We start from the raw sequence: 12,924 nt of genomic DNA, 5'->3' as shown, positions 1-12,924 counted from the left end.
GAGCAGCCGCCCAGCAATCCCAAAACAATAAACCCTCCCCCATAATAAAGCCCAAACTATATTTTGTAGGTAAAAAGAAAATAAGACCCTGTTGTATTTTCAGGGAAACACGGTACCATAAAGATATTTGAATGAATCTGTGCAGAATGTAATGAAATTCTTAGCTTCTATATCCAGTGATCACCTAGTAGTTTCAATAAACACTGTTTTTACTTGATAAAATGTAATGCTAATGATCTTACTGGAAGATTGAGGGTAGATTTAACCCTGAGGTGGAAATGTGGATTTAAGCCTTAGTCTAAAGGCTAAAACATATGAAGAACCGTTGCTGAAATTGGGTATGTCTAGTTTAATGAAAAGAAGGACTATGGATGACATGGTAGCAGTGTTCCAATGTCTCAGGGGCTGCCAAAAAAAGAGGGAGTCAATATATTCTCCAAAGCACCTGAGGGCAGGACAATAACCAAAGGGTGGAAACTAATTAAGGAGAGAACCTAGAACTAAGGATAATTTCCTGACAGAACAATTAATCAGTGGAAAACTTGCCTCCAGAAGTTGTGAATCCTCCAACACTGGAAGTTTTTAAGAAGAGATTGGATAACCATTTTTCAGATTGGCAAGGAGGAATTGAATAGTGGTATTACCACCTTTCTTTAGTGCATGGTACATCAAACTTATTCTGTGTAATGGTTGAATATGTAATACAGAAATAAGCATTCCTTTTAGTCACTAAAGTGTTATACTTGGATTATACAATTGATCATTATTCAGATTCAATGTGTGAATTTGCTTACCTTTATTTGTAGCTCCAAAATCAATACTTGTGTCATTTTTCAGGCATTTGCGGACACGTGACGAGCAGCAAAAAATTGAATTGCATGCAATTTCCCACTTAAGGTCAAGCAAAGCAATGTTCTTCCTTCTTGTTTCTATAAACAAGCGTTTTCCTAATAGCAATGGTTTAGTATTCACTAATTCAGCATTTACATTTTTGTAGTAGCTACTGCAAATAATGAAGAATTGTGTTTTGTCCTGTCCTTAGTGGGTCATCTGTGTAAATTGGGATGATTAACAAAGATTTCTCATCATCAGTCCAATTTTGAGAAACATACTTAACTTTTAGATTGTCTCATCACGATATAAACAAATCCTTTTTAACCTTGATGGTCTCAGTTTTGCAGAAGTAGATAAAGCATTCTAAGTGCAAGAGATGATTAACTTGTATTCTGAAAACTCCAGTGAGATGAGATCATCTAAAATGGGTGGAAATTTTGGTGATTCATAGCTTGTATAGGCTATTAAAGCATGGAATGCAACTTCAGTATAGGCTAGTTAAAAAGCACGAAAGGCAGACTCATGGGAAGGTGGTGCATGTATGTTGGCTGGCTTTGAAGTGGTCTGCCCACCATTATCTCTTTGGGGTTCTCTCACTGGCAAAAGGGACGGAAGGTCTTTCTTTATCATCTTGTATTCTTCAATATTCAGGAATATTCTTTCATTTCTGCCTACAATTTGATTGCTATCTTAGTTATATTCTTCAGTACTCATGAATATTTGTTGTCTTATGTTTACTACTTTGGAATAAAGCCCTAATGACTGAGATTGTGTGGTCACTGCTTCTGAATTCAAAAGGTCCTGTGACTCAACTTTGCCTACAGAGTAGTACCAAACCACCACTTCAAATGAATGAACGGATCAGACTTACTTTTTAAAAAATATTCACATTAATTTATAGGCTAAAGAATCATTATTTTAAATTAGTACATATTTATAAGACTGCCAATTCTACAAAATAATGTAAGAGACAGATTGATGAACCAGTTTCAAATATAATAATGAACCTGTAAATTGAACTATACAGTATGTAATAGTTCAAATATTTAATTTCCAATCTATTTCTCACTGATAAGGAAATTTAATGTGTAAAAATGGAGTAATATAACAATGAAAGATATATAATTAATTTTGTTGAATTTTCTAGTTCCATGAACTATTAAAGAGAAACTTTGACATGTAACTCATATAAAAATTTATTCACATAATTTACATATATATGCTTGCTTTCTTTGAAAGAGAAAGCTTTCACGTGAACATTACATATCACTGAAAATATGTATCAAACTTTTCACAAAAGGAACCCTTTTTGCATATTAATTAAAATGAGATGTTCTGCCAATTAACCAAGGTTATTTGTATTTCTGTCATCAGTAAATATATTGATTTTGCTATAAAGGAACCTGTATATTTTAAAGAATTTTGTAAACATTGTCAAGAAAACATACTATAGTTTATAATAAACATTAACAGGATCTTCTTGTTCTTTCCACTTAGCAAGGAAAGGTAAGGCACCTTATAGCTTGGTCTCTTAAATAAGATTTTTATGGTACATTTTTTTTCATTGAAATTTAAAATTATTACAGCAAATTATTTTGGATTTTTGAGGATATATTCTTCCATATGTTAATATGAACCCAGGCTGCTCTATGGTGGAACTATTTGGGTTAATTCTTACCACTGAATATTTGATCTAAGTCTCATAGAGTACTGAGTTTGTTACTAATAACTAGAATACTGACTTGGATACCTTTAGAGAAGAGGCACTGAAATAAAATCATCTTTGGTCATGACAAATATTAACTGTATTTTTTTAAAAAATCTGGATCTAACCAATTGTCTATGTTTGAATTTTTAAAAATGCTAATACCTTTCATGTGAAATCTAGCAATAATGTAATGTCTACCTACAGTCACATTTGCACAGAATAAATTTACGAAATAAAAATAGCTTCTTAATTATTCAAAATGGTATACATGAACAATGGTAGATGCAGACAATTATTTTCATAATATTGCATAGATTAAGAAATATATAGAGAAAAAAAATTCTCCAATCACTAATTGAATTTAGGATCCAATCGCTAATTTAAAAGTTATTTTAACTTTTAGGGTTCCTTTTTTCAGTCCTAATCATACTACAGATCAAAAAGAAAAAACCCAATGAGAAATGGAATACCGTATATGTATAGCGTGAGTTATTAAACAAGTACGGTAATTCAGAGCAATAAGGGGGGGGAATTAAATTACAAAAAAGCGGAAAATAAGAGTATTTATGACGTTGGGGCAACTCTTACTCTCTCATACATTTGATTTGAATTCTCTTCACTGGTATACCTGGGTTGTAAAATGGCAGCTCATCGCTTCATAAATTTAGCAACTTAGTACTAAATAAAATTTAGCGAAGCTATGTATTTTCAGGATGAACAGAATTAACACAGAATAATTATCCTTCTGTACATTCAACTTAAATATTTTTTCACATTTATGTCTGTACATTTAAAGTCATTAAACATTATTTTTGAAACAATTCACATATATTCATTATAAAAATACATAAAAATAAGTTGACTTCAGATTTCGTTACCTATAACGTACTTATTACGTTGAAATGTCCAGAATTTGTTTATTTTAGAGATAATATTCTCCCTTCCATAAAGATTTACTTCACAAAAAGAAGCAAATATTATTTACATAAATAGTGTTGACGTGGCATATGAGCATTCTGCCATTCCTCATTGCATTTCTATATCTTTCTAAATATGCATGTTTAGAAAAATGTAACATAATTCAAATAAAAACACAGCTTTTCTGATCATGTACATCTTAACATTTAACATACTTGTTCATCAGTTTCAAAAATATCAGACTGCTCAGAATAAAAGAAAATATTTCTCATTCAACAAGTTTCCTCTTAATATATTAATATTAATATATTAAACATAAATCATTTGTTTAATTAAGATATTACATTGCTTCTAGGATTATTAGAAACCAATCATCTCATAATCTTCATGGTTATTCTGAATCATCCACCTCCATAAAAATATCACTAAAGAAATATTCTGAAATGCTTATTGGCTCTTCTTTTTCTTGCTCCTTAACAGAAACCTCTTCCTCAGGTAAAACCTAAAAAAGAATAAACATTTTACAATCTCATGTCTGTTTAATAGTTATGTAAAAGTATCATATGCCAGGTGTTTGAATTAGTCATGCAGCGGTACAGGCAATTTTGTTTGTGTTTTACAATATGATTTTCTATACAAATCATCCTGTGACATCTATCTTATGAAATTAATCAAAGGTTTGTATCCAGAGATATTTTTCTGATCACCAGTGAAATATTTCTCTGAGGGCTGAAAACATTCTGTCTAATGTCTTCTGGAGAATCTGATGCAGATAATTAAGATAGCAAGAGAAAAATGGCAAGAATTGGTTCCTAACTTTCTAGTACCATTAACAGATCATGTTTCTTATAAAGATATTCATCTATACCTGAACAGAAGAACAGCTTCCACTCTCATATTTTGAAGGTGACAGCATGGTTGTTGGTAGTGAACTGTATTCCTGAATCTCCGTGTTGTTGTCTTTGGAAGTTGAAGCTGGACATTCAGTGGTATTTTCAGAAATCAACATACAGGCTTTCTGGGGAGGTTTGTTGTTTTCTTTAGCAGCTATCTCTTCATCAGTATTAATTTTACAGATTAAAGATAGAAATCCCAGCGATCTTTGGTATGACATATTAAAAAAATTAAAATTAATGTAACAAAATGTAGTAAATTAATAACATTATAAAAGTATATAAAAATCCTCTGAATTTGATTATTGATTTGAAATCCCCTGAAATAAATTATTTAATAAATAAATTCCTTTTCCATAGGTCTGGAACTACTATGCTATTTATGCTCATTAGTAGGGATATAGCAAATTTAGAGATTCTTTAGCAACATAAATAGACATTATTTATTATTAAATGAATGTATACAGAATACAGCTTTGATGGAGCAACAGTAAGAAAACAAACATCTTAGTGAAAGTTAAAAATAGGAAATTTTATAACTGATACAAGATTGTTCCTTTAAATAGAACAATGGTTAATTTAGGCTGAGTAGTTATAATTTAATGACTCTAGATTTCTCCATTGCAAATATTAAACAAAAGATTATAGGATCAGGAAATGATATAACCAAGTAAAAATGATGCTTGAATCATACCTGGGTAATGATGTTTTTGGAAGGGCTTCTGTATTTCTAACTTGGTCTGATTGTTCAGAACTGTAAGCTACACAGAGTGTTTGTTCTTTGTTTGTTTCTGCACCAGGCCTTCTTGACACAAGTTCAGCCTCACTATCTGTTTCACCAAGCAATGCAATCCCTACATTCAGAGATGATGCAGGCTGCTCTTTTTCCTCCACTGGTAGTTCTGTAAGTGACATTCATGAAAAATTACATTTTCTGATATAATATAAAAGAGACATGCTTTGCAAGACTTGCTTGCAAATAGTAAAGTAGCAATAGCAGTTAGACTTATATACCGCTTCATAGGGCTTTCAGTCCTCTCTAAGCGGTTTACAGAGTCAGCATATCGCCCCCCCAGTCTGGGTCCTCATTTCACCCACTTCGGAAGGATGGAAGGCTGAGTCAACCTTGAGCCGGTGAGATTAGAACCGCTGAACTGCAGATAACAGTCAGCTGAAGTGGCCTGCAGTACTGCACCCTAACCACTGCGCCACCTCGGCTCTTTTAAAGTAAAATTAATTTTCAAGAAATCCCTAAGTAATCTTCATTTTTTAATTTTTACACACACACACACACACGTCCATTACACAGAAATAGAGACTAATTTGAGAGCTCTTGTAAATTAACTTCATTTTACTATTTGCAAGCAAGTTATGTCTCTTTTGTTTATATATAGATATTTTTCAAATTACCAGTATGTAATCATTAGCATTCATCAATGCCCCAAATACCACTAGTTCGGTGATGCCAAAAGTGGCTTTTCATACATTTTTCAAACACCCTCCCCACAAATCTCTGCCAAGTAAAAACTGCTCTGAAAGGGATGGAATAAAATGGTGCATTTCAAAAGGTCCTGTTCTTTGAATGAGCTCCATCCATATATGCATAAAACGATTGATATAAGCAATTGCATATGTGTCTATATAAATGTGTATATGCGTCATGATTCTGCATTTGAAAACAAAAGGAACTTCACCTACCAACATCTTTTCTTGATATATACGGTAATTTAAGAGAGGTCCCCTGCATTAAAAAATATGAATATTGGTAAATAATTTCTCTTTTAGTCACATGACTAAAAAGCTCAATACAGTAAGATATTTTAATATGCTTCAGTTTGTGAAATGACAGTTTGGAGTTTAAGCTGCCTAATGAAATCAAATCTGCAGTGGGGGCAAGAGCTGGCCCATCCCTTTAACAGAATCCACCAGTTTCTAACACATGAATACCTATCTGATTCAACCACAACCAGATTCAGCCTCCAGGATAAGCACCAGTATGCAGAACCTAAAGAACTTAAAATCAATGGGACAAAAAAGGATCAAGCATCACATATACTACTACCACATAGTAAGTTTGCTAAATTAATTAAGGTTGGCTGGGGGGATTCAGTACAGAACAGCCAACTTAAGTTTATTTGCTTTTCAGATGTATAGCTGCCCCCACTCCTCAGTTTCACAACAATTCTAGAAGCATACAACATAGAAAAACAGCATACAACATTATAATCAAGAAATATACACCCACATAACTGCAGCTGGGGGGGTGGGTGTTTGAGGATAATTTTAAAATAATTTATTATTTCAGAACCAGGAAGTAACATGGCTGATCATTTGCACAGCTTAAATTAACTGTCTATTAACTTCCCATAAAATCGAGCATGCAAACTATTCATGTAGGCCTCTGTGAGTTCATTAGAAATGAACCTTTGTATCTGGACCAAAGGTGTTTTTTAAAGAGATAACTGGGATTTGTTTTCCCTTGAAGACGTTTCACTTCTCATCCAAGAAGCTTCTTGAATGAGAAGCGAAAAGTCTTCAAGGAAAAGACTTCAAGAACCTTTGGGAAAGCAATGACCTGGACAACTGAGAATCTCCATAGACTGTTTATATCTGTAGTTATCAATAGAATGCAAGACTAGAACAGGACAGAATCTTCCCACACTTTTCTCATGTGGTAACGAACAGATAACAGATCTGAAATAAATATTTTGTGAATTATTGAATCTAACCTTATCAGAGCTTTCCAGGTGTTCTTCTATAGGAACAGTATGCCTGATCTTCTCAGAAACACTACCTCCTTCTATAGATGTTGAAGACCTTTTCCAATTCTTCCAAGAGGTCAAACCCAAATTTACTGTTTGTTCTGATGAAGATGGATGCAATTCTCTCTCTGTAGGGTCCGTGACCAAAGCAGCACTTTCTTCAACTGGAGCTTGGGTGGATCCAACACTGTAAGAAGAAATAAATAAATAAATAAATAAATAAATAAATAAATAAATAAATATATATATATATATATATATATATATATATATATATATATATATATATATATATATATATATATATATATATAAATAAATCTCAGATGTTATTGAGATTTAAAGCTTACTTCACATTCAAATCTTTATTAATAATAAAATATTAACTTCAGAAGTAATTCCACTGACACCAAATGAAGTTTATTGTAAGTTATGGCTGTGTTTGAATGGCTTTCTTTGTTATGAGCTTACTGCAATAAACAATCTCTGGAGACCATAGGAATATACTGAATGTTGTTACCATCTTGTGGGTGCTTTCACAAAATAGCTACTATAGCAGGTATGATAATAAAATGCCCATTTATGCAGAACTAAACTGGCAAGGCTGCTTCCTGCTACCCTCTTATACTTGCAGAATGGCCTTTACAACATCTTTTTCATTTTATAGGCAAAATGCATTCTTAGAATTTTTAGAAATAAAGACTGTAAACACCGGCGTTTTTCAGCACTGCAGGTTATTGTTTTTCATATTAAATGTTTTATTCATTTTCATTTTCAATTTTGTACATTCACTTATATACGGGATATTTGCAATAATAATAATATAATAGTAAGAAAAAAAAAAAAACCCAACCTAAACACAACTCATAAACCCAACCTATCACTTTCATACACCCCTTCTTCTCCCCCTCCAACTTTCCTTTCTCCCTCCAACGATCACCCCTCCTACTTCCCTTTCCCCTCCTATCTTCCTTTCTCGCCTTCCTCACCCTCCTTCCCCTCTTATCCTCCTTACATTCCCCTCTTCCTCCCTCCTTACTTCTCCCTCTTCCTTTCCTCTACTTCTCACTATGGTGCATTTCTCTATTCCTTACGCCAAAAAGAAAAAAGAAAGGAAAAAAGCAATAAGAAAAAAAAAGAGAAAAATAAAAAGAAAAGATAAGGAACAACAGTATACAAGTGTATTCTTCTTATTCTATATATTGAAACTATATCTCCACCCACCCACCCACCCCCAATGAACCCCCCTCCCTAACCCCCTCCGACTTCCCAGGTCACACACCCGGCATAGTTCAGTACCATTCACCTTCAAAATATCTTATTAACAATAATAATGAAAATAAAATAAAAAAAAAACACTCCGAAAAAGAAAAAAAACAAAAACAAAAAAGTAAATAAGAAAAAATTGAAAAATCTTTTGCATTATGCTCAGCCTCCCATCATTCTTAAAATTTAAACAGTGTGAGTCATTCCATTTATATTTTGTCCTCGTCCCTTACTTCTTGGATATTTACCCCCATCTTCCTGTAGACTCTCCAGATAGCCTTTCTTAACCTTATATTCAAATATTAGTTTATACAAAAATCAATTTATCTTCATGCTTTCGCTACTCATCTTCCTATCCTTCGTTTCATGTCTCCATTCCTCCCAAGCCCAAATTGCATAAGATTAGGATCTCGCTCTTCACTTTAAAATCCTGAGCTTTTTATGTTATACTTCAAACATGTAAATTCGTAAAATGTGTGCCCAAAATCCATACCAGTTCGTTCAATCCCAAGATCCCTTCATCAATATCCCGCTCCACCTTCCTTTCTGCCCCACTCTTCCCAACTCCATTCATCCCAAACCGCAATTCAAATAAATCTTAGTCCCCGCTTTCCTCACAGAAAACGCTTCATGCGCAGTTTGGATTGAAATTCAAATAAGTCTTGTAAAAGTCCCGTATAATATCTGTCTAGAATAAGCAATGCTTCTTTCCATTCCTCATCAGTACACAGCTTTGCCATTTCATACCAAACAGAAATCCTAAAGTTTTAATCAGTCCAAAAGCTTAGAAAGTATTTTAAAGACGTCGCTGGGTCTATATTCTTTACTCTTCTGCCCTTCCGGAAAGAAAAGGCAACCCTCTGCCTTATAACCACGTGTCCCGCTGCTTTGAGAATATGACTGAATCCTCAGTTTCCGCTCTTCTGCCTCTCCAGTAGGGGGAGAACAACTCCCTCCTTCTTGTAACCAAGTGACTTGCTGCTTATCTTTCCTTCACCTTGTCCTTCCGCGTTTCCAAGTGAGTCAAGAAGCCCCGCCTTCAGAGTTTTATAATAAAAGTCCCGAGCTTCCGAAACAGAATTAATACGAAATCTTTGATTTTCAAATGTAACCATGATTCCAACTGGAGCTTCCCATTTATACTTTATTTAACGATTTCTAAGTTCTTGGGTTAAAAAAGTATAACCTCTTCTTGCTTGCAGCATCTGGAGCGGGATCTCTTTAAAGACAAACAAATCATGGCCATCGATTCGTAGCCTGTTATTGTAAAATTTTTGAGTAATCGCATTTCTGGATTCTCTTGTGAAAAAGTATATAATTATGTCTCTTGGAAGCTGTTGTTGCTCTGCTACACGCGAATTCTGGCGATAGATTTTTCGAATATTCCAATCAAAATTGAGTCCCGGACCTCCCACCGCTTGGCTGAAAGCTTCTACAAACGTCTGTTTCAAGTTCTCTCCTTTCTTTTCGGGCAGTCCTCTAACTCTTATTGCAGACGCCTTTCTGTTATAATTTATCATTGTAAGTTGTGTTTGAGTATCTGTAATCTCTTGTTGTAATGCTTGGATATTAGAAGTCAATTTAAAATTAGCCCCCTCCAAAGTTTCCAATTTCGTCTCCATTTCTTCAATATAATCTGTTAAAGTAGACGTGACTTCAAACATATTCGCATTTATCTGGGCAATTTTGGTCTGTATTTTATCGCATAAATCCAACACAAATTCTTTAATTTCTTTTCTAAAGTCATTAATTATTTGAAAGAGAAGCTCCTGTGTCAAGGAATCTCCAGTAGGTGGCGTAGGAGACAAAGGCAGCGATTTGGTAACAAGTTCTTTAAGCACAAGGGGGGAGGATTTTTTTGCCTGTTTAGACCTGGGAGACATTATAAATAAAATCTGAGAGTAGACAGATAAACAGTGTCTTCAGCTGGTCAGTTCTCCATAAATTATTTGTAGATTTGGCTCATTAATGAGTAGCGGTCTCCGGGGAAATAAAGCCAGTTAATTACGTCATCAATCACCAACACAGTAAAAACGCCATCTTGTATCCCAATTGCGCAGAGAAATTCAAAGGAAAAACAAGGCTGGTGTTTAGATAGTTAAAAAAAAAAAACACATCACAGAAGTGAGACCCGCTCGTATTATCTTAAAAACAATTTATCATTGTCCTGAGTGCGGGAGTCGGCTGTCTAGGGCTGCAAAAAGGCAGCTGCAAAGAACTGGCTGGAGATAAGAGCTCAGTTACGCTGGAACTATTCTCTGTTCGCAGCCCAAAAAAAAAAGGAAAAGGGCTGTGAACTACGAATAAATCCTAACACCTGAGCTTCTGCCTGTCCCTTTCTGCCCGAAAGGGATGATATCTATTGATCTTAATTAGATATACAAACCAGAACTTTAAGAGGGGCTCCGTTGAGCTCCTCGGCGACAGGCTCCTCCCACAGGAAGTCCAGCACTGCAGGTTATTGTTGATTGATTACAAGAAAAGAATCTTAAAAAAATAAAACCTCTTAAAAGATAGGAAACTAGGCAGGGATCATGAGAAGTAACCATAAGCACATTGATGATGGTGGGCACTGTTTTCCCCAGGTGCAGAAAGTTTTTGACCCTTTTTGCAGTAGATCTTATAAAATATTTATAAGGGGGGGCGTATTTTCTATACAGTGCTTTTACGGTTTGTAAGTCACTGTGAGTGAATAGGTAGCCATATATATTTTCCAAATAAACACTTTTTTCTAATTAATAATTGATAATTCTAATGTACTTTGCTTACTTGCCTACTTCAAGCTTGCATGGCCACAAATAGAAGTATGTAATTCTGCATTAGTTTCTACAAAGAATATCCCTCAATATTTTCAAAAGTCACACAAGTTAGCTCTTTCCCAAAATATCACTTTTAAACATGTGCATGCTCATTTGTTCTGAATGGTGTTTTTCAAATTTGACAACGTTTAGGATATGTAGACTTTTAATTCCCAGAAATTTCCAGCTAACACATTGCCTGGAGAATTCTGGGAGTTGAAGTTCAGAGAAGTTATCAAATCTGAAAAACACGGATTCAGAATATACTGAAATACAGGTAGTTCTTCACTTCATTTAGTTACTGAAGTTACAACAGCACTGAAAAAAAGTAGCTTATGGTCATTTTTTACACAATCCGTTCAGCATCCCCGTGGTCATGTGATCAAAATTCAGCCACTTGGCAATTGATATCTATTTATATGACGGTTGCAGTGTCATGTTTTGGGACCTTCTGACAAGCAAAGTCAATGGGGAAGCCAGATTCATTTAACAAGCCTGTTACTGACTTGACAATTACAGTAATATATTTAACAACTATATTTCTTAGCAATGAAAATTTTGGGCTCAATTGTGGTTGTAAGTTGAGGACTATCTTACATTGTTACATCTCTTTTCAAGAGAAATAATAATAAATTTAACACTTGCCTAGGGCTTAAAGGCAAAGTCCCCTCTATTTTTAGTTTGTCTCTAGCAAGTTACCTACTAAGATTAAATTGGAATCAGGTCTTGGGCTTGGCAACATGTTGAACTAAAAAAAGTTTCATATTTGCTTCTCGAGGTTAAGAGGCTCTCATATGCAAACAAAAAACTCTTTATTGAGTTGACCTTGAAATATGGACTTTCTTATTTATTTATTCCATTTATATGGCCGCCCATTTCCACAAGTGACTTTGGGGGGCAACCAATCTTAAAATGAATTAAAAACAAATTCTCATCAGACATACAAAAAATAATATGTACAGCAGCTAAATCACTGTTAATGGCTGTTAACACAATCAAGAGATGGGACCCTTCCACCCTCAAGGCCCCAGACCCGGGGACAGAACCTAGTCTTTAGTATCTTGTGAAAGGCCAGCAGAGTCAGGGTCATCCTAATCACTGGAGGGAGAATACTTCATAGTATAGGTCAGTGATGGCTAACCTTTTTCCCATCATGTGCCAAAAGCAGAGGGACCGCAGGAGGGTCATGCATGGGCATGCCAACACCCATAATTCTATGCACGTGACCCCCCCGCGTGCACATGCACGCATGACTCCCCCCCTCCCCCCATGCACATGATGGACCCATTTGTCTCCCTCCCCAGGTTTTCTAGGAGCCTGGGGAGGGTGAAAACCTCCCCCACCCAGAGCCCCTCCAGAGGGTTCAGGAGGCTTCCCTGAAGCCTTTGGAGGGCGAAAAATGGCCCAATGTGCAAACTGGAAGTCTGTTCCCAAACTTCTGGTTTGTGCATTAGGTTGTTTTTTGCCCTCCAGAGGCTTCAGTGAAGCCTCCAGAAGGCAAAAAATGGCCAAAAATGAAGGCCAAAGTCAGATGGCCAGAGCACACATGCGCACTGGAGCTGACAGAGCAACACCTTGCATGTCATAACAAATGGTTCTGTGTGCCACCTGTAGGTATAGGTGTTTAGAGAAAAAACATGTTTTCTAGGCCTTGACAATTACCATTCCTTAGCCAACAGAACCCAAAGCATGCTTATTCTGCTGGGCCAGATTGGACAGATAGAAAGTCTGACTGCAACCAGCCT

General features: G+C 35.2%; 2 protein-coding genes across 3 annotated transcripts in view; both read right to left on the bottom strand.

Annotated features, from left to right (window-relative positions):
- Positions 1–3,620, bottom strand: part of MCCC2 (methylcrotonoyl-CoA carboxylase 2) — a 58,650-nt gene extending 55,030 nt beyond the window's left edge. Inside the window, exon 1 of the mRNA XM_032214459.1 lies at positions 3,563–3,620. Within this exon, the coding sequence (XP_032070350.1) occupies positions 3,563–3,620 (58 nt within the window). The remainder of the gene's footprint in view (positions 1–3,562) is intronic.
- BDP1 (B double prime 1, subunit of RNA polymerase III transcription initiation factor IIIB) overlaps positions 2,015–12,924 on the bottom strand; it is a 57,924-nt gene continuing 47,014 nt past the window's right edge. For both annotated transcript variants that reach the window (XM_032214454.1, XM_032214455.1), the window contains exons 37-41: positions 7,083–7,302; positions 6,052–6,094; positions 5,048–5,255; positions 4,329–4,560; positions 2,015–3,962 (exon numbers count right to left, since the gene is read on the bottom strand). In XM_032214454.1, the coding sequence (XP_032070345.1) occupies positions 3,852–3,962; positions 4,329–4,560; positions 5,048–5,255; positions 6,052–6,094; positions 7,083–7,302 (814 nt within the window). In that variant the 3' untranslated portion in view covers positions 2,015–3,851. The remainder of the gene's footprint in view (positions 3,963–4,328; positions 4,561–5,047; positions 5,256–6,051; positions 6,095–7,082; positions 7,303–12,924) is intronic.

This window comes from Thamnophis elegans, chromosome 3 (assembly GCF_009769535.1).
Source record: "Thamnophis elegans isolate rThaEle1 chromosome 3, rThaEle1.pri, whole genome shotgun sequence".
In the NCBI taxonomy this organism is placed as follows: Eukaryota; Metazoa; Chordata; class Lepidosauria; order Squamata; family Colubridae; genus Thamnophis; species Thamnophis elegans.
Note: the sequence above shows the minus strand (reverse complement) of the source record. Positions and strands in the feature narration are given on the sequence as shown.